Source organism: Micrasema longulum, unplaced genomic scaffold (genome assembly GCF_059751315.1).
Source record: "Micrasema longulum isolate JH-2025_06_02 unplaced genomic scaffold, ASM5975131v1 h1tg000668l, whole genome shotgun sequence".
Taxonomy (NCBI): domain Eukaryota; kingdom Metazoa; phylum Arthropoda; class Insecta; order Trichoptera; family Brachycentridae; genus Micrasema; species Micrasema longulum.
The window spans coordinates 20,002-46,675 of record NW_028277864.1 but is presented as its reverse complement, the minus strand read 5'-3'; the positions used below and the strand labels follow the sequence as shown (position 1 = coordinate 46,675).

General features: G+C 33.2%; 2 protein-coding genes across 2 annotated transcripts; one reads left to right on the top strand and one right to left on the bottom strand.

The window, feature by feature from the left end:
• Nucleotides 1-6,189: 6,189 nt before the first annotated feature.
• Nucleotides 6,190-24,226, top strand: Smyd4-3 (SET and MYND domain containing, class 4, member 3). Its single transcript, XM_088229420.1, has 8 exons — nt 6,190-6,352; nt 7,039-7,379; nt 10,309-10,504; nt 11,252-11,632; nt 12,315-12,941; nt 14,496-14,711; nt 15,870-15,993; nt 22,103-24,226. The coding sequence occupies exons 2-8, from the start codon at nt 7,040-7,042 to the stop codon at nt 22,292-22,294; spliced, it is 2,076 nt and encodes a 691-aa protein (XP_088085546.1). The 5' UTR covers nt 6,190-6,352; nt 7,039; the 3' UTR covers nt 22,295-24,226.
• LOC148279779 (dynein light chain Tctex-type protein 2B-like) lies at nt 17,989-26,582 on the bottom strand. The gene is made up of 5 exons (XM_088229421.1): nt 26,386-26,582; nt 21,626-21,702; nt 20,269-20,344; nt 19,445-19,594; nt 17,989-18,318 (listed from the first exon to the last, which is right to left on the bottom strand). Exons 2-5 carry the CDS (start codon nt 21,663-21,665, stop codon nt 18,153-18,155), a joined length of 432 nt encoding a protein of 143 aa, XP_088085547.1. The 5' UTR covers nt 21,666-21,702; nt 26,386-26,582; the 3' UTR covers nt 17,989-18,152.
• Nucleotides 26,583-26,674: the final 92 nt, after the last annotated feature.

Below are 26,674 nucleotides of genomic sequence, written 5' to 3'. Positions count from 1 at the left end.
GTGGTGTAGAATTTAATAACTAAGCATTTTTTGTTTGTCTACCGTGATGCAGTAATTAAGATTAAGTATTTCAAAAACATAGAACACAGAGTAAAAAATCATAATTAACTATAGATGACGTCGCACAGTACAGTTAAGTTGCTATGCATTAGGTTCTATGTTCGATTCCCGGTAAGATTGATTAATACAAGAGTCGCCTGATAGCTTTTTTTTTATTTAATATTTTTTTTTCTTTGCATTTTACAATACATAAGTTACAAATACAAAAAAGGTATTACATGAACGCAAAAAAAAAATCCCACAAAGGCATGGCCTGTGTGTGGGTATAGATTTTATTTCAAATTTCAATAATGGCTACTGGAAGAATACGATAGATATAAAAAATAAGTGTTTTTATTAGAACACGTTTTTTTGTCAATAAAAATGAGAAAATTGTAAATAAAAGCATATAATAATAAGCTATTTAAATCTGTTTTTTTTTTATCTATAATTTCAACAAAAATTTAAATCGAAACATAACATATTTTAGACATTGCTAGCAATAGATTTCTAGTAGCTTCAAAAGTTCAGCTTCGTGAAATAATTGGTTGGAGGGAAAGGTTGAATTTTGGTGAAGTTTAATCTTAATAATGAGTTTTTGTTCGGTTTCTAAAGGCTTAGTATGATTATTAAAGGCTCCTCCCCATCCAATTATTTCATAAGAAAGAGAAGGTTTTTAAAAACAATTTTACTATTGGAAAGTGTGCTGTAATATACCGTATTTTGCGGACGATAAGACGCATCGGACCATAAGACGCACCCTAATTTTTGGTTGATTTAAAAAACAAGGTAAAAAAAGTGCGTCTTATTTATTTATTCATTTGGTAAAACAGTTTTTTCGTATCGGTTAGGGAAAAGGTACTTTTTTATTGTTCGCTTTATTTTAATACTTTATAAAAAGTGTTACATTCATCCGATTTAAGTCAAATATGCGCAGTTCTGTTCGATAACTTGTTGCCAACGAGAATCCAACGAATGCCCCTCTTGTAGAAGCCCTTATCCATGGTCATAGGGGAGCAGCTCATAGTAGAGTATTCCCTGCCAATCCCACCAGACACACAGCAATACCTTCCTGGCCGTCAGTCCTGGCTTGGCCACGGTCTGGGCTGCTTCGTTGGCTTTCGACCACGACCTCTATCGCTTGACATTGTCGTATGTGACCCATTTTTCATCAGCAGTCACCATCCGCTTCAGAAATGGGTCGGTTTTGTTGCGTTTCAGCAGTAATTCGCAGATGGAAGTTTGGTTCATGAGTTTTTTTTGCGTCAGCTCGTGTGGCACCCAAACCTCGAGCTTTTTTTAAATCCAGCCTTCTGCAAATGGTTCAAAACAGTTTTATGATCAATATTCAGGTCTTGGGCGATGCTACGACTGCTAACATGACGGTCTATCTCGATATTTTCCATGATTTTATCGTCATTTTTGACGACAGGCCGGCCAGAGCGTGGTGCATCATTCACCTCCACTACACCGGAACGAAATCGCTCGAATCACCGTTGTCCAGTACGAACCGAAAGAGTATCGGCCCCGTACACATTGCAAATTGTTTTGGTCGCTTTCGACGCGTTTTTCCCTTTCAGGTAGTAAAAATGTAAAATATGGCGAATTTCTACCTTTGAGACCTCCATACTCGACGCACGATAGTTCACGACTGAACCGACCAAGCGCAATACTGTGAAAAAAAGGTTTGTAGTATACACTCACACCTTTACAACGCCGTAACGTATGATTCGATGTGACCAATAATAAACGAGATATATTGAGTTTTTAAAAAAAGGCGCGATTTTCGCTCCTTATATTTAAGTTAATAGTAATTATTATCATACAGCTATGTAGGACTATCATATGATTTAATGTAAAGGATCTTTACCGACAAGCCATATTAATTGGCTTGGTGAGTCCTGTAAGAAAAAAAAATTAAAAATGTTTTAAAAATAACTAAAATGTAATATTGTATGTAAATAATAAATAAATAAATAAAAAAATAAATAATAAAATATGAAATTACTATTTCCCCAACCGTGTATTAGGAAAAAATAAAAAATATTTATATTGGCGATACTGAGATAAAAAATCATAATTTCAAGATACATGACTCAATGGAATTTCCTGATATTTAGTTTACTACTTTTATCCTTTTTTTTCATTAAAAAAACTAAGCACCCTGTTCGCAATATACTCGTACAAGGCGTGTCTCCATTATAATATTACTATTATATATTATTATTATATGTTATGTCGTTTTTGCTAAGTAAACAGAAAATATAATAACAAAGAAGTGAGGCATTCAGAATTGGTTGTATTTGTGTCATTCAGTTTTTAACTGTCTAATTTTGTACAAAATAATTTGCCATTCAAAGCGTGTTTAAAGTGAGGCGTAGCACGCTTAAAATATTCCTACCCAAATACATATGTCTCAGACGAAGTAAAGATGACGTAGGATATTGTTTATATCAACAATATTTTGAGTTTGTCCAAATTTTTGTAGACAAGGACTGGATTCAACTCCCTGGGGAGCTGTTTATATTGACATATTACAACAGAGATGAAGAACATTTAAGAAAAGGTAATATAGAAGTCTAGGCATCTACAGGGCTTATGACCTGTCAATGGCTGGTTTAAGTGGCCACTTTACACACTGTGTAACATTCACCATTAACTGCCTATATTTGAACATCTATATTCCTTCAATTCTTGCACCTGTTGATGTTTGTGAAGTTAAAGAGCTGAAACCTTTATATAGACTTCTATACTTCTATATTACCTTTTCTTAAATGTTCTTCATCTCTGTTGTAATAAGTTCATATAAACAGCTCCCCAGGGAGTTGAATCCAGTCCTTGTCTACAAAAATTTGGACAAACTCAAAATATTGTTGATAAATTACCTGGTCCATGAAAAAGTATTGAAATTGAAAAAATAACATTTTCAAGCGTTGCCTAGTATGAAGGTGAAATAATTCAAATAGATGAATCTCACCCGCATAAATAAAGGTTTCAGATCTTTAACTTCACAAACATCAACAGGTGCAAGAATCGAAGGAATATAGATGTTCAAATATAGGCAGAATGGTGAATGTTACACAGTGTGTAAAGTGGCCACTTAAACCAGCCATTGACAGGTCATATTCCCTGTAGATGCCTAGACTTCTTTATTACCTCTTCTTAAATGTTCTTAATTTATGTTGTAATATGTTAATATTGTTTATATTTTTAAAACGCCTCACGTTGATCGAGATTGTTCTACACAGAGTAAATAATTGCTAATTTGTTTATATGCAAAATCTTTTTTTTTCAATAGCTTATGCTTCTAACAAAGTATACAAAATATTATCATAAAATAAAATACCTGTGCATATAAGCAAAATAAATGTGACAAACGTAGAAAAAAATATAAACATTTAAGCCCTGTAGCATGGGTACAAGACAAAATAGCAGGATATGAAAATAAAAAGTTTTGAATAAAACAGAGGTAATGAATGTATCGTAATGTATTCTTTTAAATTAAGGTAATCGGTGCCAGAGACAGTACTACACATATTTAATAATTACAGTTTGGAAAATACATGTTTGAAAAGCATCTATTTTAATTTCAAAGGGGGTCCATTTTAGAAATCTAAATTATTTCTACGTTTACTGCTAACACGTGGAGCCCTGGAAAAGGTGAATGCCTAGCGTAGTTTGAGCTCTGCAAATCAACATAAGCAAAAGTTTGCTTCGTTCCACACTGTCTTACATAAAAAAATTAAGATAGATAGCATATTTTTATACGTTTTCAAAACGAAATATTTTGCCTGTTCCCAAATATTTGCCAAAATTTCAGAAGGAATATTATTTTATATGTATTGTATACCGACGGTATTCCTAATTTTATTTATTTATTCCACATAAAACTTTTTATTTTCTATATGAACACCTCACTGGGCATAACCCGTGTCGAGGCATTCATTTACATAATTTTTATATTATCTTCTAATAACAGCAGTTCGTACTTATTTTATTTATTTTTATTTTATTTTTTTATTTTATTAGAGAAATCAACAGTTCTACATACATATTCTTAGTAAACAAACAGATATAGTGTATAAACTCAGAACTAATAACAGATTTCCACATAGTATACAAAGTTAGTAAAGAATATATATATTACATATCAAATAAATACATACAATTTATACATATAAAAATGTTATTTTCAAGTACTCAATAATCAAAGATTTTTTAAATATTAATTTTAAGAACATTAAGTTACTGTAAATTGGGCGGGATAAGGACAAAAATGCTTGAAGAGAGGATAAGGAGGGGGGGGGGGGGAGATGTACATATTTATTATTATAATGTCTACTAAGTTACATAATACATTTTTAGTGTAAATTTTAAATCTGACAGAGTGATGTTTGTATAATCTATATTTTTAAATTTTGTATTGTACATTGAAAAAGTCCTACGAAAAAAAGCATTTTTAACATACGATGTTTTACTTGTTGGTACATGAAACAGGTGGTACCGTCTACAAATCCTGGCTGGCACATGTATTGTTATTAAACCAAGCAGCTCTGTGCAGTCAACCATTCCTGTCACAATTTTGTAAAGCAGTAGTTGGTCCGCACACACTCTGCGGTATTGTAGAGAAATGATTCCATGGAAGGTGGAGGCAGTGAGAGTAGATACATAAGAAATACCGGTTTTGTATTTAGGGTACTTTATAAATTTGTTTTGAATATTTTCTATTCTACTTATATATATGGCATACTGGGGATTCCATATCTGAGAGGCGTATTCCAAATGGCTTCTGACAAATGTATAATATAATGAAATAAGGGCCTTTGGGCCTTTAATAATATATGCGCATGCATACATACACACACATAAATGTATGCATAGTTGTACACATACATATATAAATATGTAAGTCTCTCTTCTTTTCCACATCCGCTCCGGTGGAGCATGTGGACACCACCAGTTGCCTCCAGGAGACCCTATCGCCAGCCAGCATTCAAATAAATAGTAGAATCAATAATAACAATAACAAAAAATCATAAAAGTCGTAATATAATACACATAGGTAATGTGCCGAGAAGCATGCCGCCATCGCGGGCTTGAGTTGCCGGTCCTCCAACATCCGTACAAATACATATATAACATATACTACTAATATACCTACGGTATTTCTAATAAATAGATAAATAAAAATATTATTACCAAGTATTAAATATTTGTTTCTGTCCACTGAGGTATACATACTCGTACATCAATGGTTCTGTCTAATCTTACAGACGATACTGAATTCAGACCTCGAGGTTGTTTTTTATGATTATTTCGTTAGTGTGATTTTTTCAGTATGATTTTTTTAAAGTTGATTTTCTGCTAGTTTCCAGTATGTTTTAAGTCTTATTTTTGGCCAGTTCTTACATGATTTTTATGAAGTTTATTTTCCGCTAGTTTTTCGTTTATTTTCCTTTGTTTCCAGTATGATTTTTTAAATCTTATTTTTGGCCAGTTCTTATACGATTTTCGTGATTTTCCGCTAGTTTCCCGTTTATTTTACTTTCCGTTTCCAGTATGATTTTACAGTCTGTTTTTCGGCCAATTCTTGATATTGTCTATGATATTTTCTTGATATTTCTATATAAATATATGTTCTTGATAATTCTCGATATTTTCTATGATATGATATTTTCATTATGATTTTCCGCTAGTTACCCGTTTGTTTCCAATATGATTTTTTTAGTTTCCCGGCCAGTTCTGACATGATTTTTCCATTGTGATTTTGTCAGTTTCCTGTTTATTTTCCTTTGTTTCCAGCATGATTTTTAAAATCTAATTTTCGGCAAATTTCCTTATGATTTTTTCATGTTGATTTACCCCTAGTTTCAGCTTGATTTTCCTTTTTTTCTACATGATATTTTAGTCTGATTTGCGGTCAGTTATTATGTTTTTTTCATTGTAATATTCCATTGGTTTCCTTTTTATTTTCCCTTGTTTCCAGCATGATTTCCCATAGCACAGAACTTCCTCATTTATCACTTGAATTTGCGAATATTATTGCCATCTACACACATAAGCTAAAACATTCATCTTTCAAAATACGATGGTGTGAATCTCGGGTGCACCAAGCAAGGCGCGCGCATTGTATTTTTATTCACAAAAATCAGTCTCGAAATAGACATTATTTTCAAAAGTTTAAAATTAAACTCGGCGTGGCAATCTCTCGTGTTTACCGGACCGACTTCTCGTGTTTCAACTTCTGAAAATACTTTAAATAAACCACAAATTATAATAAAAGTTAACATAGTTCTGTTTTATAACTATAAAGGTAGGTAAACAAATTATACTTGTAAATTATAAGTTTCGGCTCAAATTGTTTTGGTTTTGATACGGTTACGATTATTTTTATCCTAAGTTATATACCTGCATTTAATATCAAATTTGCAAGTGGGAAAATATAGCAGCAAAGTCAAATAAATAATATTTTAATAATGATTAGGAATGGTATTATCGTACGAAACATGTGGAACAATACTTTGCTTAAGTTGGTATGATTTTTAACATGGAAAGATAAACAAATTACAACAGGGATGGAGAATACCTTGAAGAAGGTATATGGAAGTCTAGGCATTTACAGGGCTTATGACCTGTCATTGGCTGATGGTTTAAGTGGCCACTTTACACACTGTAATATTTAACATTGTTCCTATGTTTGAACATCCATATCTCTTAAATTTTTTCATTTGTTGATTTTAGTGCAAAAATCAAATGGTTCAAGAAGTTTCAAAATTGGAAAATTGTTTTCAGGCATTGCCTAGTATGTGAAATAATTCAGTCAGATGAATCTCTTCACAACAATAAAGGTTTCAGCTCGTTAACTTCACTAAAAGATAAATAAAAAAATTAAATGATAAAAAATCTTTTATCTCTGTTGAGTTATCAGAGATATTTTCTTCGTCTCGGTTGAGAAATTACTCCAAATAACAAACTAATTGGATTTGCTTTTCTTTTCAGTATGTTGCTTGAAAACAAGACAGTAGCAGAAGGCTTTTTTCAAAAACATCATAAACATGTCCGCTCTTCTGTCGACGATGTCACTCTAAAGAATTTTACGAACCTCGAAGGCGACGAAATTAGGGTCGCGTTCATAGCGGCCATCCCCCAGGTCAGGGAGTTCAACGATGGGCTGAAAGTGCTGGAAGACGATGGCAGACCCTCGACTGTGTCAGGGAAAAAGGATAGTAGGAGGGCCAAGATGCTAAAGGACGACGGCAACGCAGCTGTGCAGAAAGGAGACTGGTCAAAATCTTTGAACTTTTATACTAAAAGTTTTGTGTTGATGCCTGAAGATAATAGTAAGTAAAGATCATGCTTGTGATTTCTTTCTGCGTTGTGAGTCTAGATTACTGCACTGGAATATACGCACATCTCCCAAAATACCAAACTGATAAACTTCAAACCGTATTCAATGCGGCAGCTAGGCTTATTACAGGTGTAAAAAGCTTCTCACACCTTAAAACATCTTTGTTAAATCAGATTTGCACTGGTTAAAAGGCCCAGAGAGAGTCAAATATAAGCTGTGCTGGACAGTATTTAAATACCTTCATGAAATGGCGCAGGATCTCTGTATTGGGGAAAATACACATCAAAACTCTTTAAAATTGTCGAACTCTGGCGCTGGCCAAACATTAGTTTCGGAGATCGCACTTTTGCCATAGCCAACCCCTATGCTTGTAACGAATTGCCTCTACACTTGCGAATTATCTTATGCTAGCAAGACGCTTCTTTCAGTGCAGTGACGAAGTAAAGAAAATAATCTTTACATCGTATTTGACGTCCATGTATACAGCGGAACTATAGAACAATTGAACGTAGTTATCCAGAAAGCAGCCAGTCCACAATTTAGAAAAAAATAGATATTGATGTTATTGGGTGCAGTAAGGTTAATTCTATGTTCTGCTAAAAACAACCAGACTGCTTTCATACACAAAACTGTAATAATCACCTTCTGAAAATAGTGTCAATGACAAAAACGACATTTTTAAAATTGCAGAAAACACCTACAGCACTGGAAAAAATTATGGTACTTTAAAAATCATTAAAACTGGTCAAATACACAATAAAATTCTTGTTTGTAATATAAAAAAAACTTATGTGTTCATTGTTTGTCATTTGTTAAAGTCAAAAACATTCCAATTGTTGTGTAAATTTGATAATTCACTCTTTTCACAATAGTGTTATTGTCTCAGTTTTACTTTTCTATGGCTGGCTGCTTTCTGCATAACTACGTTTAATTATACGCAAGCAGCGTGGAATAAATTAAGGGTCACGTATAATAATTCATACAGGCAACTATTCGGACTGCCTAGGCACTGCAGTGCCTCCGAAATGTTCACAGCTGGACGGGTAAACACCTTCGCTGCCCTACTTCGCCAAAGAGCCTGGAGCCTGTGGGAACGCCTGAAAAGTTCCAATAACGAGCTTCTCTAAGCCACTGCAGGGTGGATCCATTCACCCTTATTCGAGCGATGGGGGGATATGTTGAGACCACCATAAGTGCTTTATTTATTTTTTATTTTTTTATTAAGGCAATCCATCCTAAGAAGGATGATTTCTGCCATTAGGGTAAAATATAAACATGGCATTAGGAATATAATTTAGTAAAAATGAAAACCAAGAAAACCTAAAAATTTACCTCATTTTGTGACAGGAAGTTTCGTATCTGGTGGATAATTTCAGGATCAAGGATGGAGAGGAGTGATGATATGTTTATTTATTTATATATACGCCCAATGGGCATTTTTATGGACACATTTATACATATAAAATTATTATAAAACGAGTAGAAAGACTCGATGGTTTATTTTTATTTTATTTTATTTTATTTTTTATTTTTGCACCACAACAGGCCAGGAGGCCCAATTACAGTGGTGAATCACATCACAGAACACCCAGGCTTGAGAAAAATCACATTAATTTTTGTGTTCTCACCGGGAATCGAACCCGGAACCTTCCGTCTGTGAGTCAAGCGTCTTGACCACTACACCACGGAGGCCGCCCAGGAGGCCACCAGGAGGCCACCACGGAGGCGTTTATAGTAGACTTTGTGGGAGTGGAAGCGGGAGAGAGGTGTTTATAATTGAATTTGATTCAGTGATCGTTTGAAAGACTTACTTACAACTTGTTATCAAAGAAATCAAGACTGGTATGTTTGTTGGCAGACCTAAGAATTCTGGGCATAGGGTAATGAAAACCATAGTTAGTTCTATGGTTATCGGTATGAAAGAGTAAGTTTTATCTGAGGTTTCTAGTTAGGATATTTAATTTTATTGCGCTCAGTAGTTCAGGCGCATCAAAGAGTGAGTTGAGAATTTTAAATAGGACTATAAGGTTGGATTTATTTCGACGGTCTTGAAGAGTAGATATATTAAAGGTAGTTTCTAACTCATTATACGTATATAGGTCTCTGGATAAGCCCAATATCCATGGGGTAAGGATATTTTTTTAAAGAAGAGTACATACTATATCTGTCCCTTATTGGGCTACCAAAGAATATGTGGTCTGGAGTCTCGTGGACCAGACCACATTCACACCATGGACTTCCCACAACATTAATTTTGTACAGGTGGCTATTCGTGCAACAGTGACCAATTCGTAACCTACTGATATTAGAGATCAATCTCTTAAGACAGGTTTGTTGCACATAAGTGCTTCAAATTTAAAATTTTGTTTAATATGGCAGAATTGGCTCTGCACTATGCAGCCATTTTACTGGAATAAAAATAAACAAGTCCCAATCAGTTCGGATCTCAACTGAAATCCCACTTTATTTGTTTATCATACCCTCAAAATTAAAATCAAAAAGTTTTATATGTAGTTTTAGATTAGTCCAAATGCAAGTTATATATCGTAGGGCAATTTTGAGTTACCCACTAAAAATATAAATTTAAATCTTCCTCGTAAGTATAGAATTGTAAAGAACCCTTGAGGTGATTTTTCAGTAAAATTAAGCTATATTGTTCCTAGACTAGCGCGTGAAGTGTAGGACTGATCACTTTACCTTCGTGTAACAGATAATTTAAATACTCTCCGTTTGGTTTACCAATGTAGTGCCATATGCACCACCGGATGTGGAAAGGGGCATGATGATTATAACAAAGTTCAGAAAATAATTAATTATATTATTTTACATGGAAAATCACAAAGTTAGTGTTTCAAATATTTATTTATAACAAAGTTCTTTCATTAATAAAACACATAATTATTTTCTTTTATTTATTTTAGAATCCGATCTTGCAATCATAGTTGCTAATCGCTCAGCGGCACTTTATCACTTGGCAATGTATGAGGAGGCTCTAGCTGATATTGAATTGGCCCTGCTCTACGAATATCCTAAGGATCTGAAGTTCAAGATTCTGGACAGGAAAGCCCGCTGCTATTTGGCGCTCAAGTGGAACAATGAAGCCATATCTGCTTTTAAGTGTGTAAAATCAATTTGGCTACTTTTAAGAAACGCCTGAAACATTATAATGTATCTTTAGAACCCTAACATTCCTTGATTTTTTATTTATGTGTATCCACTTACTATCTCCGTGGCTTTTACTAATCAGTGTTTAATATGTGCAAGCTCTATCTTCCCACTAAAAAACAGCAGTAATTTGAAAATAAATATATGTATTCATATATTTTTCAATAATGTAGACCAACTTTCTTTTGACAAGTCTGTTTTTTGGTTGGCTAGGATATATTGTTTTAGCAATAAGCTCGCCAAAGTGCATAATACGAGTATTTATTTGTGCTTGAAGTTTTTTAAAATAAATTTGTATGTATAAAGCAGAAATCTGAACTTTCAACTTGATGGGTATATTCTGGTAAAAATCCTGAAAAATTAAATCTATTAAAGATAAGTTGTCCTCATAGTGTAGGATAATCTTGAAAGGCAATTATACTTTGAATTCTTCACCGGATTTTTTCACTTTAAACGAGAAGGCGTTTACTATACTCTGGAACGTACCATTGTGAAGCTGAAAAAATCGCAATATAATATTATGTTTACAAATTCAAAAACAAATCGTGGCTACCAGCCTAAATCAGCGAGTCAGCAACATTATCATGATTCACCCAAATACATTTTCCAATTCCTGGTCCATTTTCAATTAGTCATAAATAACCGTGTTAGAATACGACTTAAGATTTCTTTACAAGAATAAAATATTTTGTTTTCCAGAGAAACAATATCCGCATTGGACGACTCAAAAATACCCAAAGACAAGCGTCAGAAGATGCAAACAGACGCTCAACTCATGATTGAAATACTCAACAAAAGCAACCAGCTACTCAACCCGAAGAACAAACAGCAAAATCCAGTAATTCAGAAGTCTAACTCTCTTAAGAAGTCTGTGGAGCTTCCTCAGGTCAGCGGGAAGAGTAATAAGACATATGTGGCGGCATCCGAGGCTTTGACCGTGGGATCCACGGAGACTGAAGGGAGATTTGCCGTAGCAGTGAGAGAAGTATCAGTTGGAGAAATAATGGTTGTTGAAAAAGCTCATTGCAGCGTTCTCCTAGCTGAGAATGCTCAGACTCATTGTTACGAATGTTTCAAAAGGTACTTTCTAGTCATTTTTATTAATCACACATGTTTTTATCTGTTTAAATAATTTTACAACCAAAGCCAATTGAATATATACTATTCTTACAAACAAAAGTATATTCAGCAATGATATAAGATGATTGTCTTTTTTGTATCTCGTCGCTATAATGGTAAAACCCTCTAAATGACTAAATTAAGCAACAAGTTATAAATTAATGCAGTTATATGTCATTGTTTAAACTTTATCAATTGATAAAATTCTCTAAATCCCCCGAGGTTTAGTTTAGTTTCAAAGTTACCATGCACAAACACAGACATTTGAAAAAAAAATGTTTTCTGGTGAAAACCATTAATTCCATTTCCTAGATATGTTTTTTCGAAATCTCATCCATTAAAACAATTTTTAAAAACTAAGATGATAATTTATGTTTAAAGTATTAACTTTGTGGTCAAACAAACATAAAATACATATTACTGGGTACATTTTTAACAGAAAATTAGAACAATTTATATGACTTTTACAGCAAATTATTTCATATTTCTTTAACTGAATATAAAATGTATAATATGCTGTTGTGTGAACAGTTGCGTGTGGATTTTGAGATTCTGTGAGATGCTTTAAAGTAAATATTTGTAAAATGAGATCTGAATTACATTACATGATAGTCAAACAAAAACATCCCTACATTTTTTACAGATGTTCTGTGCCCATTCCTTGCCCAACATGTTCAAACATAATCTTCTGCAGCGAGTCTTGCAAGAAAATTGCACTCAACTCCCACCACGACTACGAATGCTCTATAATGCGTATTATTTGGGATTCGGGATGTTCAATTACCTGTCATATGGCCCTTAGAATCATAACTCAGAGACCACTGTCATATTTCAAAGAACTGAGGGCGAAATTGAAAGAAAATGTGTCAGGAAAATACACGAGCAATGATTATCGATGCGTTTACAATTTGGTTCGACACGAAAATCAAAGATCAAAGGCCGATTTCTTCCAGAGAACACACATGGCTGTGTTCTTAATGGAACTACTAAAGAAAACGAGATATTTCTTAAACGACAGTGACACGGAAGAATGTTCTAGTAATGGCTCTTCAGGTACAAAGGATATTGAAGCGTACATCGGAGGGCTTATCTCGAGGAATTTACAAGTCTTGCAGTTCAACGCTCATGAGATTTTTGAAGTCTGTTGTGAAAAACCGAAAGAGGAAAATAAAATAGTAAGAAAAGATTTAGGAAAGTCTGTTTTTCTTGGAGGCGGTCTTTATTCTACACTTGCACTTTTTAATCACTCGTGTGAACCCGGTGTTGTAAGGTAATGAAGTTTTTCATTGTTTAAAAAAAAAACTAAATTAGAAACCTTAGCTATTTATTATTGATGAGCTGATGTTTATTTAGCAGTGTGTACTCTTTTCATCCATCCTTCTATTTAACAATAGTGTGATAATGTCATACTACAAAGATTTTATTTTTTTAAATAGTACACACACTTAGCCCTTGTGTGGCTATGTCACATGAGTACATAAAATACAAGACTTGATATGTGAGGGTATCAGACGCAATCTTAGAAATTCCCATTGAAAAAGTTACCGAGATATTTGTGAAAAACTTTGAAAAAAGAATTGTGAGATTTGTAATTATGCTTCACTAACTCAATGGAGAATACTAAGTTTGCAGTGTCAAGTAGTATAATTGAAATCTGTTTTTGCAGGATTTAGAGATGGTTTTGAATTACGCTATTATTTAGGTAGGTAGTTTTTATGTATAGTTCATTTTGGCATCAATAACTAATTTTCCGTTTTTTTGGTTTAGCTTCTTTTAGCTTCTAATATCCTCGTATCTCTCATTTTAAAAAATAATTATGAAGTCGTATTTTGTTGTAAAAGGCCTAAATTATGGAAAATAGATTATGAATTAGTACATAAACTTGATATTTTTTCTTTTTAAATAACTGTATTTAAAAATATCTCAAAGTAACATGACATTACAGCACTGTTTACAGGGGTATTTTTAGCAGTCTTTTTTTTAAAGGAATAACCCGCTAAGTCTCTATTTTAGAGGCTTGTCAGCAGGTGGGAATGGGAGGATGTGGAGGGAAGTTATGGAAAATTGAGAAATAAATCTTTCTTAGATTTTTTTCTTGCAAATGGCGGGAATCTAACCCGCAACACCAGTTTCACAGTTAGCTGTCCAACCAACTACGCCATGGCGATGGCTGTTGGCATTTTTTTTTTTTCAAATGAGTTTGTATTGTGTTCATCTTGCAACATTTTTTGACTAATGAATCTGCATTGTACTGATCACGTTCTTACAAAAACTTTTCCAATTATTTAGGACAAATTTTCACAAAACGTTTCTTCTTGGATTTGGTGTCTATTACATCATTTGATCAAGCATTTTGAGCTGATAAATGCTTTTTTTTTTAAGTAGGCAGAAGTCCATATAGAACTAATATGACTAATAGAATTTAATATTTTAGTATGCTTGAATTGTAGTTTTTATTTATTTATTTACATACATAAGTTTATTGTACATTATTTGAGAAATAAGTCCCAACTCCATGGAACTAGAAGTCCTGTGTTGAGATGGGACGAGCAATTAGTTGACACAGACACATGAGTATATCACCACAAATATAGGATCAGAAACACAAAAAATATTTTTTAAAAAACATATATATATGGTACTACATCAATATAGTAAACAGTAAACTCAAACATTCGGAAAATCAAGGAGTTTCCTACTCAAATCCCTCCCACTAAGGAATATATGTTATTACCCTCCCACGTTATATGTTATTACCTGATATTATCTTCTTAAAAACATTTATTTCTCTTTGTCAAGATGTCGATTGATCGATTTTTTATAGATATTTTCAAGGAACTTCTGTCATAGTCCAGGCTATCAAAAGTATAAAACAAGGACAGCAAGTGTCGGAGAACTACGGTCCTCTCTTCACAAGGAAGAATTACGAGGAGCGTAGGTCAGAGTTAAGGGATCAGTACTGGTTCGATTGCCACTGCATTGCCTGTGAGCAGAGGTGGCCATTGTTTGAGGACATGGACGAAGGAATAATGAGGTTCAAGTGAGTGTTGTTCTGCTTCTGTCAATTTTGTAGGACTAACCTCGTAACAAAAATCAACATGAAATTAAATATAAAGTAATTAATAATTTGCTGGACTGTTCATTATTACACAGTGAGTTTTCATATGCCAAATCATAACAATATCAATGGAAATGCCAAATATTACATGTTTTATAATACAAGGTTTATTAAAAAAGTAAGTTCTGTTTGACAAGTTAAAGAAAACAAGTACATATTCAGGAAAAAAATGTATTTTCTACATAACTGTTACTACTTTGAAGGCACTTGTCATAGCAAGGCACAAGTTTTTGTATTCCTTCTTCATAAAAGGGTGCCACTTGTGATGTGATTTTTGTGTCCTTTAGTAAGAGTTTTTGGCACAAAACGAGCACAGAGGAGAGAATCAATCAAAGGAGAAGTTTTCGAAGATCCAGTTTATCATGAACAATTTCATGCAGAAAATTTGGGGAAATTCCATAGAAAGAGCTGAAATCATAAACTTTCTGCTTTCCTGAACTTTTTCATTAACTTTTCAAACCAGTGCATCACTAATCAAAGATAAACGCTCATTTAATCTGTCATTGTGCATTTTATCATCCATCTCCTTACTATCAAATCGCTTATCACATGTTCTCCGTAAACCACACAGATCTGTCGGTGAATGTGGACTGGTTTAATGTTCTTCGCATTAAGGAAACGAATCACAGACCTTATCTCACAAGCGGTGGGATTATGAATTTTATTTGGCATTTTACAGCAGTCAGCCAACCCATAATGGCGTCAACTCCTCAATAGGTCAGAAACTGAGATCGCACCACTGTGATAGCTAGAAACACGAACAGAACTTATTTTCTGGGTATACCTCGTACTTTGGACTGTATCCAAATAATGGTAATTAGGAATGAAACAATTTAGATTTATTTCATATAAAAATTTTGTTCTAAATTATAATTGTTTTACCATCTCAATTTATTATATTATTTAAAAATACCATTTAACCTATAAATGTTGTATGTGTTAAAAAATAAATACAACCAAGAAAGGACATTTGATACAAAGAATATCTTGAATGGCCACTAAGGTTGACCCCGCAAGAGGTGTATCGATTCAATCGAAACACCCATTTGCAGAGCATCCTATTAACATTTTTTTTTACAGATGCGATGCTGGAAACACTTGCCACAATATTATTCCTGTCCCGGTAAATTGTGAAGAATTCCTAGTGAAGTGTGGACTGTGTCAGCAGTTTACCAATATTCTCAAAGGACTCAAATCATTACAAGTAAATCATTTAATTTATTAACAAATTACAACAGGGATGGAGAAAACGGAATATGGAAGTCTAGGCATTTATAGGGCTTATGACCTGTCATTGGCTGGTTTAAGTGGCCACTTTACACACGGTGTAACATTCACCATTTTGCCTATGTTTGAACATCCATATTTCTTCATTTCTTCCATTTGTTGATTTTAGTGTAGTTAAAGAGCTGAAACCTTTATTGCTGTGAAGAGATTCATCTGACTGAATAATTTTACATACTAGGCAACGCCTGAAAACAATTTTCCAATTTTTTAAACTTCTTCTTGGACCAGTTGGTTCCCGAGGGGGTGAAATCCAGTCTTTTGTCTACAAACATTTGGACAAACTCAAATATTGTAATTTAATTTATTATTAAACATTGATTGCAGAGGTAATAATTTGATTTATTATCAACCTCCAAACGAATATGGCCGTACCGTGTATGTCTCAAATAATTTATGCATAAAAAAGTATGAACTACATTGCGCAGCATCACTTATCAAAAATCTTCCATTGAATTTATTCATAAAGAGGACATGGCATACCATCTATGGATATGTGATATGAAATATTTATTTAAAAGGGTGTTTTTACCTGAAGCATAAGACTGATTATCTTACTTTCAAATAACAAAATGATCAAGATTGGTGTACAATGATTTTTAGCACCCTACCAATGCAGTGCCCTATGCACCATTAGGTGCGTAAAGGGAATGATGATGATGATGTGTGTTAAAAGATTAAAACTAAAATCGTATAATTAGTGTTTCCAATTTTGTCTTGTTTATTTTTTTTGTATCGAAAGACATGAATTGTCTTTTTATAAATTTACTTATAAAACTATAAAAAATATAAAGGTATATGTACATATTCATCATTTTTACACCAAAACTCCAAGTTTCAATTTGAATTAACAAGCCATATTCAAGGTTCATTTTTAATTTTGATATGTACGTCATGAAGAGCTCAGATTGATAATAAAGAAAAGCATTAATTGATTCAATAAATAAATTTATTATGCTACAGAAATGAGAAGGCACTAAATTTATATTCCTTTTGAGGTTTTCTTTAACAGCAAAAAAAATCTCATTTTAGTGGGTTTTTTTTAGTACTTTTAGTGGTTTTTTATAGATGCTAACTTTGAAACTAAACCTTGGAGAATTGAGAGGATTTTATCAGTTGATAGTGCTTGAAAAATGACATATAACTGCATTTTCAAATTGTTTACTCAAAGTTTGTCATTTAGAGGGTTTTATCAGCACACTGATGATTCACAATCCAGACATATTCAGCATCGATTATTTCTCCTCCGATACACGATATTATAAACCTCTATCTCGCTTGCGTAGACAGTACAAGTCACGCAAACACTGCGAGAAACATGAATAACTTGGGAGACTCGTTAAACTTTTTAAGAATAAGGTTTCCTAGTGAGGAACTTTAGTCCTACTGGAAATTGGATTGAAAAATGTTTTCTTATGCGCTGTAAAAATTAGAGCATTAAATCTTACGGCAAAGTTTCTTGAAAATATACAAAAAAATATACTATATATATATATATATACGAAATATATAATACTTTGAAGGACGTCACTAGTTTATATGAATAAACTAATGATAAGATGGATCAACTAATGGATAGTGGAGGTGGGTTGCGCACGGATCGATGAGTGGATCAAGCCAAATAGGTCAAATTAGGTCAAATAGTCATTATGTTAATGATAATTAGGTTTAATAGATTAATTGCGTATTTTTATTATTACGTTGACTTTGTTAAATAACTAATTTAAGGTATGTTTCACTTTTTGTAAAATGTTTCCCTCGGCACGGGACACCCCAGTGAGGGAACATTATGTATAAAAAAATAATACAAACATTGTAAAAGTATTAATAAATAAATAAATAAGAGAGTTGTGGAAGATTTCCGGTTTACTTACCGTCAACAATTGACTCATAAAAAAACAATAAAAAAAACCACTGGACTTTGTCATTATTTATTGCCTGAGATCATTTTTTCTTATTTAATCCGTACTTATTTATTTTCAATATTTACATTTCTGTACTCCATTTTTCTTTTCTTTCTTATGATACTTTTGATTGTGATAACTACCACTTTCGCTTTGTGGTCATCCGTGGAACATTCTAGTAGAAGTACACACCAAGTGCGGTAGCGTTACAAAAGATGCTGTCACTGTAAAATGTGTGATTTGTGAATGTATCACATTCAGAGTCCCAGAGACATCGAAGGGAGCTTTTGATACCGGCGCCCCTCATTTCCCCCAACGTCACATGCACTATCACTTTATACCTGTAAACATGTTCAAAATTGAATTTTAAATACTAAAAATAAGAGATATACCTTAATTACTTTACAACAACAAACCATCACGCCGTTTCTCCGTAACGAACGCCACATCATTCTATCTTTGCATACACATCTCGCTTGCTCTACATTCAACGTGTCTTCATGCACGGGCGGCGATTATTCCAACTTATGACATGTCCATCTTCAAGTATTTGTTGGATTTGTGTCATGCCATGTCTTTCACGGTCTTCCTATATTTCTGCAGCCATCAACATTCGCATTGTAAATATTCTTAGCCGTTCTTTTGCTGTCCGTTCGCTCTACAAGTCCAAACCAGGGCAGAGTTCCTTTCTTGATTTTGTCGATAATGCACATCTCAGCCTTACATAATGTACTTACATATCTATACATTTGTGCATCTATCGTACATAGTTTTACCACACATTCGCCCGAGACTCTGAACTGAGACTCTTGGTAACAAAAGTCTACGATGTATGCGAGGGAAGCGATTTGCTGATGAATGTCGATAAATCAAATGTGATGGTTTTTGAAAGAAATAAAAGTATGACTTAATGTAAAATTACTGTGAATACTAAAAAACAGGTAGAGGAATTTAAAATATAGGCCCATTCAAAAAAGTTCAAAATATCACCTATGAGTGAAAGTTTTGTACCGTCCGAGGCTGGTAATCCATTTTTTTCGGAAAGTGTCAGTTCAAATTTAAAAGAGCATTTTATTAACTTGCAAAATGACTGCGAAGCCAAAATAGTATTCAATCAATGTGATTATAATGCTTTTTGGGTGCGTTTTCGCCATCAATACCCTCTTCTGTGGAAAGAAGCAAAATTACCCATCATCGCATTTTCATCTTCCTATTTATCGGATACAATACATACCTACATAGAAAAAAGTGTAAATTTTTTATTTCGATTTTTGTTCCGGGGGGGGGCCGCTGGATAATTTTACTGTGATAAAGGGGGCGATTCTTTCAATACGGTTAAGAAACACTGATGTAGAGGAAGAGATGTTTGCAAAGAGAGTAGTGTGACAACATATATTTCTTTTGTTTTTCTTATTAATTGATGTATGTTTACAAAAAAGTACAAGTATTATATATTTTTTGCATCACCTTTCCATATCCAGGGCCTTAATTCTTTCAAGAACAGTGCTAGTGATTTCTCTAACCCACTTTTCAGCCTGAGTGCTCGAGTATGTACGCCCTGTTAATGTCTCCGTCATCGTCTGGTCCAAGATTTCTTTCACCCTTGCCGCCTGGAACCTGGAAGTTTTTAAATGCTGGTCATTTAGTAGCGCAATGTAATAATTTCTATAACATAATAACTCTATGGATCGATCACATTATGCGCAATGAGGGTCTCCGGCATGACATACGCGGGAATGGCTGAGGGGGCAAATCACAGAGGGCGCGAGGACTTGAGCTGCGCCTCATATGTTGGGCTTTGCTGCAAGTCAATCCCCAGGATTGAGACTGCGAAAAAGAAGAAGAATAACTCCAAATGAGGAAATTCAGAGCAACAAATCTGATAAATTCGTTGGGAGCGTAGAACAACGACGCATGTCATTTTCTTGAGAGCGGTCAAAACATTTTTTGCCACTTTATGCCACAATTTGATAAGTACAAAAGTATACCATTTGATACCTGGGTTAGTTATGTATATAATTTTTTATTCAAACCTGAAATAAATCTTTTATATAACTTTTTCAATATGAAATATAAAAGAACGTCAATGTCGCATTTTTCACACATCCATCATTGTTGCATCCAAATGTTTTCATGCACGCGGTAAATATTAGAACATTTAATTGTACAGCGGAGTATCTCAAAAACATATTTTTTTTAATTGGCCCGGTCAGAATCCACTGGTCAACTGGAAGCAGGTCAGCGGTGGAGCATATCAATGAACCCTCGTATCATTGAGTGATTATGTTTACCTGTCTGATAGTTTTGGGCGGACTTCATATTTGGGAGGTGCCAGGTGAGGAATATCAGGCGGTGGTGGTGGTTCCTCTGCAAAAGATATAATAAAAATTAGTCATAAGTGCAACTCCATAAAACTATACATTTAACATACTGTTTCCCGTACTAATCATAAACTGTCCGGTGAAACAACCAACAACTGAACATTTAAATCTCAAAGCACACTGGTATCTTTTTTTAAACAGATTTAAAATAACACGGTACAAAAATTAAACAAATAAAATAAAAATAATAGCAATTTAAATATGCATAATATAGTGTGGAAGTTCGGTGTTTTTTTTTTAAATATTTGTTAATTATTTGTTAAACTATTAAACTAAGTGAATTTTTTTATTTATTATTTTTATGTGTCGGCCTCAGTCATTGGTCGGTCTTTTCATTTAAAAAAAAAAAACAAAGCTGTTTTATATTTATTTTATTATAATTAATAACCATAAAGTTAGTGACTCAAGTGAACGTGGTTATGCAGAAAGCAGCCAGCCATAGAAAAGTGAAACTAAGATAATAGCATCTTTATGAAATGTGAATAAAAAAATCTACACAGTAGTTAGAATGTTTTTGACTATAACAAATGTTAAACAATGAATACATTATTTTTTTTATATTACGAACAAGAATCTAATTATGTATTCGACCAGTTTTAATGAGTTTTAAAGTACCGGCAGATTTTCTAGTGCTGTGGGTGTTTTTGCAAATTGAGAAATGCTGTTTTCGTGATCGACACTATTTTCAGAAGGTGATTATAACAGTTTTTTGTATGAAAGCGGTCTGGCTGTTTTTAGCAGAACATAGAATTGACCTTACTGCACCCGATAACACCAATATCTCATTTTCGCAAAATTGTGGACTGGCTGCTTTCTGCATAACTATATTCAAATATAAATTTCAGACAATTTTTTTTTTTTTTTTAAATTGGATGAAAATATTGCACAAGCTGTTTTTCTTCGCACTACAAGAGGCCAGGAGGCACAATTACAGTGGTGAATCACAGCACAGAACACCCAGGCTTGAGAAAAATCTTTTTTTTTTGTGTTCTCACCAGGAAGTGATAGTGAATAATCATTTTTGTGATTTTTTAAAGTATTTTGTTGTATGATAAATATAATAAATGAATAAATAAATAATTTAATTTTTGTTCAATGTTAAAAAAGTTATAAAATTGTTAGTACAGCCACAAAGAAAAAAAAGCATACCACCATGGGAAAAATTTATATTGCATATAAAAAAATGCTAAAAAAAAATATTACAAATAATATCCATGTTGTACAGATTTTTATGGTGGTTAAAATTCTTTTTTATTTTTAAGTTTACCAATGTTAGTGGGTTCTGTATTATCATCATCGTCGTCCATTTTGACTTCCTATAGATTATTCAGGTGAATTTTAACTCTGAAAGAAAAAAAAAAGAAAAATTAGTAGACAACTATTTTATATTTGATTTAAATATTTTGTGACAACAGAAGTGTTTCATCGCTAACTCTGGCAGGACCTTAATATGGCAGCTTTAATAAAAACACTATCGCATTTAAAAAAACATATTTCTTGATTTGATTAATACCATTTTTAGTTTTAGTATACTAGTATTATTTTTACAATGAAAATTGACAGTAAAATATTGACAAAAAAAAAACATGATTTTATAAAACTTTTTTCCCCTTTCTCAAATAATTTACACGCGGCCCTTTACAGCATTTCAAATTTATGTCAAAAACGTAATTACAATTTAAACGTACAGTCGAAATTGACTTCATTTTATAATGGTTAAATCAATCAATTATTTCTTCCTCAGGATACTGTGAAGACACAGAGAATAGCCAAGAGTCTGATGGAGAAAGGAGATTATGGGAAAGCGCTTGTTAAGTTTACGGAAGAATTGAAATTATACGAAGAAACTCTGGCACCACCCTTCAAAGACTATCACCTCTGTCAACAGAATATTAGGAGATGTCTACTCACATTTGGAAATGTCACAATAGAATAATTCAAAGACCACCTATGTTGCAGAATACTACGAGATGTCTACTCATATTTGAATACCTCACAATAAAATATTTCAAAGATCATCTTTGCCACAGAACATGAGGAGGTGCCTACTCCCTACTCTCTTAATTATATGAACAGATTAAATAAATGTTTGTGGATGTAGCCACTCAACTGCCCGTAGGCAAGTGCCGGAGAGTCAGATGTTTTAGCACAATTGTTGAAAAAGTGGTTTAATTTTTTTGACGTGTTTTCAATCAATTACATGGGTCTTATAGGCATTCTGCAAAAGGGATTGCGCCAATAAGTGTTCGCGTTTTAAATATTACTCGCTAGAATACTTTATCCACCATTCTCCCCCCCCCTAGTGAGCATCCACAGAACAGGTAATAATTATGCGCTGTTGGACTTGCTCCGCACCACTCCTGCTGCTATCAAATTAGCTATCCTATCCATCGAATGGCCTTCCCTCAATTCTCCCCTATTTAATGTGTTTCTCCATTCATCTTCACTTTATTTCCTTTTTCTTTTTTTTTTAGAATGAATTACACGTTGAGTGTAATAGTTATGATTTTATTTTTATTATTTTCTATAATATTTTATGTACTTTTAACTGTATATTGGAAGAGCCCTCTGGGCGTTTATTAAATAAATAAGACCTACGTAATTACAGTAGAACTCAGTTTATCCGAACTCATCGAACAGTCATCCGGATCGTTCAGGAAATAAAAAATAAAGAAGATGTTTTAATAACAAAAAAGGGCGATTGCGGCCAGTGTGTTTCTTCGTCAAAACAATTAACTTTGCTGGAAATGTTGAAGTAATTTTTTATGTCATAATGTCTGGCACTCATTAATCCAGATAATTGTAGTTTAACTGTAGTTAAAAACAAATTTAAAATAATGAAACCGCTTTTTCCATAACTGTGGTTTGAAGCTTTGTCCTAAACACGGTATAATATAACTTTATTCACACAAACGAGAATAATTTTACTAGTCTTATTATAGTGGTATCTAATATAAAAAAGAAAAAAAATTACAGTGCTTTTATACTTCGGATGCATACAAAATATTTTTTACTTTTTTATAATGAATTATTCTTCCTATTTGAAACCCGAAATTGTTCTAGTTATTTGTTGTTACTGTTTTATTTTGTATGACTGTGTTGATTTCTCAGCCTCCTCTCTAATCCTCTCGGTAATCCATTTACGGACAAGGCTTTTCTATTTCTAATAAGTTTTAATTTATTTTACTCGCCAGTCGTTCACAATATTCACATCCATATCAGTATATTTATTTACCGACTCATTCATACTGAAACAAAATTAGTACAGACATGCACAGTACAACACAATTATTAACACAATTATTAACACAATTAGCAACAGAAGTATTCTACATAATGTTAAAATGTCTACAAAAAGTTGTATTATGCCCGCCCCTAAATACTTTGAGAATATAAAAGATTTTGTACATGTTCTTCATTACTGAAAATTATATAATCAAACCTTAACACATAATATTAGGAAAATATAATAAAAATGTTTATATAAAAGTTTTAGCAAAAATTTACTCAAATATCTTGCAATCTGGATAACCCACTCCCCGGTGTTGAATCCAGTACTTGCCTATAAGTTTTTTTAATTATAGTTATTAATGATTTGAATCTCAGTGTGAGACATTATTTTCCAAGACTAGCCAAGTATATACTATTCAAATGTTGTATTCTTTATAGCGTAATTTATTACTGTTAAAAAATTCAAGTTTGTTGGTGAAAAATCTTAGTGGAAGTTCATTGTAAATAATTATAAAAATAAAAGACAAGTAATACATAAATCCACAAATTTGGAATAACCAGTGACTGATTTCATCGCTTTCATGACATCTTCATTACTGTTACCAATATAATAAAATAAATTATTTAAAAAACAGAATGTGTAAATACTTATTTCTTTACTTCATTTATAAAAGGTGTAGTAAGTAATTTTACGATCTTGATTGGTTAAGAGGATATTGCTAGTTAAAAGAAACAGTGAGATTTCTCTGAAAAACATATTTATTTATCCACTTAAAGGCAGTTTATTACACATTATTTGAGACATAAGTCCCAAAACTCCATGGGACTAAAAGTCCTGTGTCTAGTTGAGATGTGCAATTAGTTGACAGACACATGAGTATATCATCACACATATTTTATAAGATCAGAAACACAACAATAATAATAACTATTTCATTTAAATTATTTATTGACAATTCTTGGTGGAATTCCATTGTAATGACTTATATTTACATATAAGTTATTAATTTCAAAAATACTTGGTACACTTCCACTTATTTATTTTGACCAATTAGCACTTTCACCCTCTAATGGGCATCATCAGACTGGTCTGACCAGCAATAATAATAACAATAAAAAAACAAATATATGACACATCAATATGGTAAACAGTAAACTCGAACATTTGGAAAATCTTTAAGGAGTTTCCCACTTAAATCCCTCCCACTAAGGAAAATCCAGTCCTTAACTCCTCTCTTGAAAATAGTTTTTGTCCTTGAGAGCTTAATACGCTCATCTAAAATATTTAACACTCTCGGTGCGATAAAGGAGAGATGTCTTTGAACAAAAGTCATACTGGTTTTGGGTATGACATAATTTGTGCTCTGAGAAAAACTCGTACAAATATTTTGCTGAGATCTCTCCTTATTGTTCGACCAGAAGTGTGTGAGTGCTTTTTTTAGGTTCAGTTGTCTCATATCCAGCACCTTCATGTATTGGAACAACTGTTCTGATGCGTATGTTGGAGGGCACCGGAATATTATTCTCAATGATAATTTCTGTGAAATTATGAGAGGCTTTAAGATGGATGCCGCACAACCCCCCCCCCCCCCAGCTAACTATTCCATAAGTTGCAGTGGATTGAAACAGAGCAAAGTACACACTTCTGAGAGTGCCAATATCCAGAATGTCTAAGAGAGCAGAATAGATGTCACAGCTTTCTCAACCTAGAGTTTAGTGACTGGACCCGAGCCTCCCATCGCAAATTCCTATCAATGATAACACTAAGGTATGGTATGGATAATCGGACATTGAGGTGTGCAAAGGGTCTTACAAAATAAAGATATTTGAAGTAGATTACGAATTCTATATTTTCACATAGGTTAACTATCTACCTTCAGTATTTTATTATTTGAAAACATTCATTTATTAACATATCTGCATGTGTATCTCAAGCTCAGAAATTTCGGGTTGCTTTGGGATAGCAATAAGCAATGTCAGAGAAATTTGATGAATACATATTTCGACATAGTTTTTCTGCAACTCTCTCGAAAATGCCTTCCTGATATTGTGCGAAAATGATAACTGCACATCAGACTGATTATGCCTAGCTAAAATTGACAAAATCGAGGTTACGTTGTCCCATTTTCCGCACAAAAAACTGAAGAGATTTCTTTATTTTTTTTAGAAAGAGTATCAGAATACTTTTTCCGTTGTTTAAGATTACTGATCAAGTTTGTATACCGTGCGTCCGAAGACGGCAAATAAAACTGGGCGCTTATGGGTTCATAGATGGTCCTAGCTACCATAAGAAACAATGTATCAAGAAACCAAAACATTAGAGACACGCCAATTGTAAATATCTATAGTGTGTAAAAAATTCACTGCTCTAGTGCCATAATCCAAAGAGAAAATACGAGAATACGTTTGCACGAAGAAGAGTCCGACCGCATTTCCGCTTAAAATTTTGAATACAAAAGATTGACCATATTGTCAGTTGGTTCACTTCATTGCGATGGGCTCATAACATAATGTACAAAAAGCTACGCAGATAATAAGCGAGTATTCTCGCTTGGGTCATGGTGAAACATTATTATAAAATTATTTTTCTTTTTTTTTTTTTTACTTCTTTTTAGAAGGCTATTGTAGATTTCATGCTCATTATATTCGACATGTGCATTTTAAAAAAATGAAACGGGTGATGGCGGATTCCTGAAAAAAAATTGTTCAGTGAACAGACACCGCGAAACGCGAACGAACAAAATATCTTTTTAAAAGGCCTAAAACTGTGAAAGAAACATACAATAATAAACTTACCGAAACAACATTACGCCGCTCTCTTAATTTTTCGAAAGGTTTGCAGGCTTTTCAGATGTGGATTTACGTTTAGCATATAATTGTTTTGAAAAATAACCGGGTCTGAGTTTCTATTGCACAATTAAATGAAATAAAACGTTTTTGACAGATCGTCCTCAAATCGCCACAATAATTTTCATAAATAAAATCGTGATTTTGTAGTTTCGCCGTTGCCATGGTAATGTTGGTACTTGGAAATTATTTTATTTCTGATTGGTCGATCGAGATTTTTGATACTTGGCAACCCAAG

What these genes read in the sequence shown, in the direction of transcription:
- LOC148279779 (XM_088229421.1), bottom strand. Translation starts at nt 21,665, where the DNA reads ATGGACGACGATGATGATAATACAGAACCCACTAACATTG. An exon ending in TACAGAACCCACTAACATTG is followed by an intron (nt 20,345 to 21,625) that starts GTAAACTTAAAA and finishes TATCTTTTGCAG; the next exon opens with AGGAACCACCACCACCGCCT. An exon ending in AAGGCCCTGGATATGGAAAG is followed by an intron (nt 18,319 to 19,444) that starts GTGATGCAAAAA and finishes ACATGTTTACAG; the next exon opens with GTATAAAGTGATAGTGCATG.
- Smyd4-3 (XM_088229420.1), top strand. Translation starts at nt 7,040, where the DNA reads ATGTTGCTTGAAAACAAGACAGTAGCAGAAGGCTTTTTTCAAAAACAT. An exon ending in GAAGCCATATCTGCTTTTAA is followed by an intron (nt 10,505 to 11,251) that starts GTGTGTAAAATC and finishes TTTGTTTTCCAG; the next exon opens with AGAAACAATATCCGCATTGG. An exon ending in AAGGACTCAAATCATTACAA is followed by an intron (nt 15,994 to 22,102) that starts GTAAATCATTTA and finishes TTTCTTCCTCAG; the next exon opens with GATACTGTGAAGACACAGAG.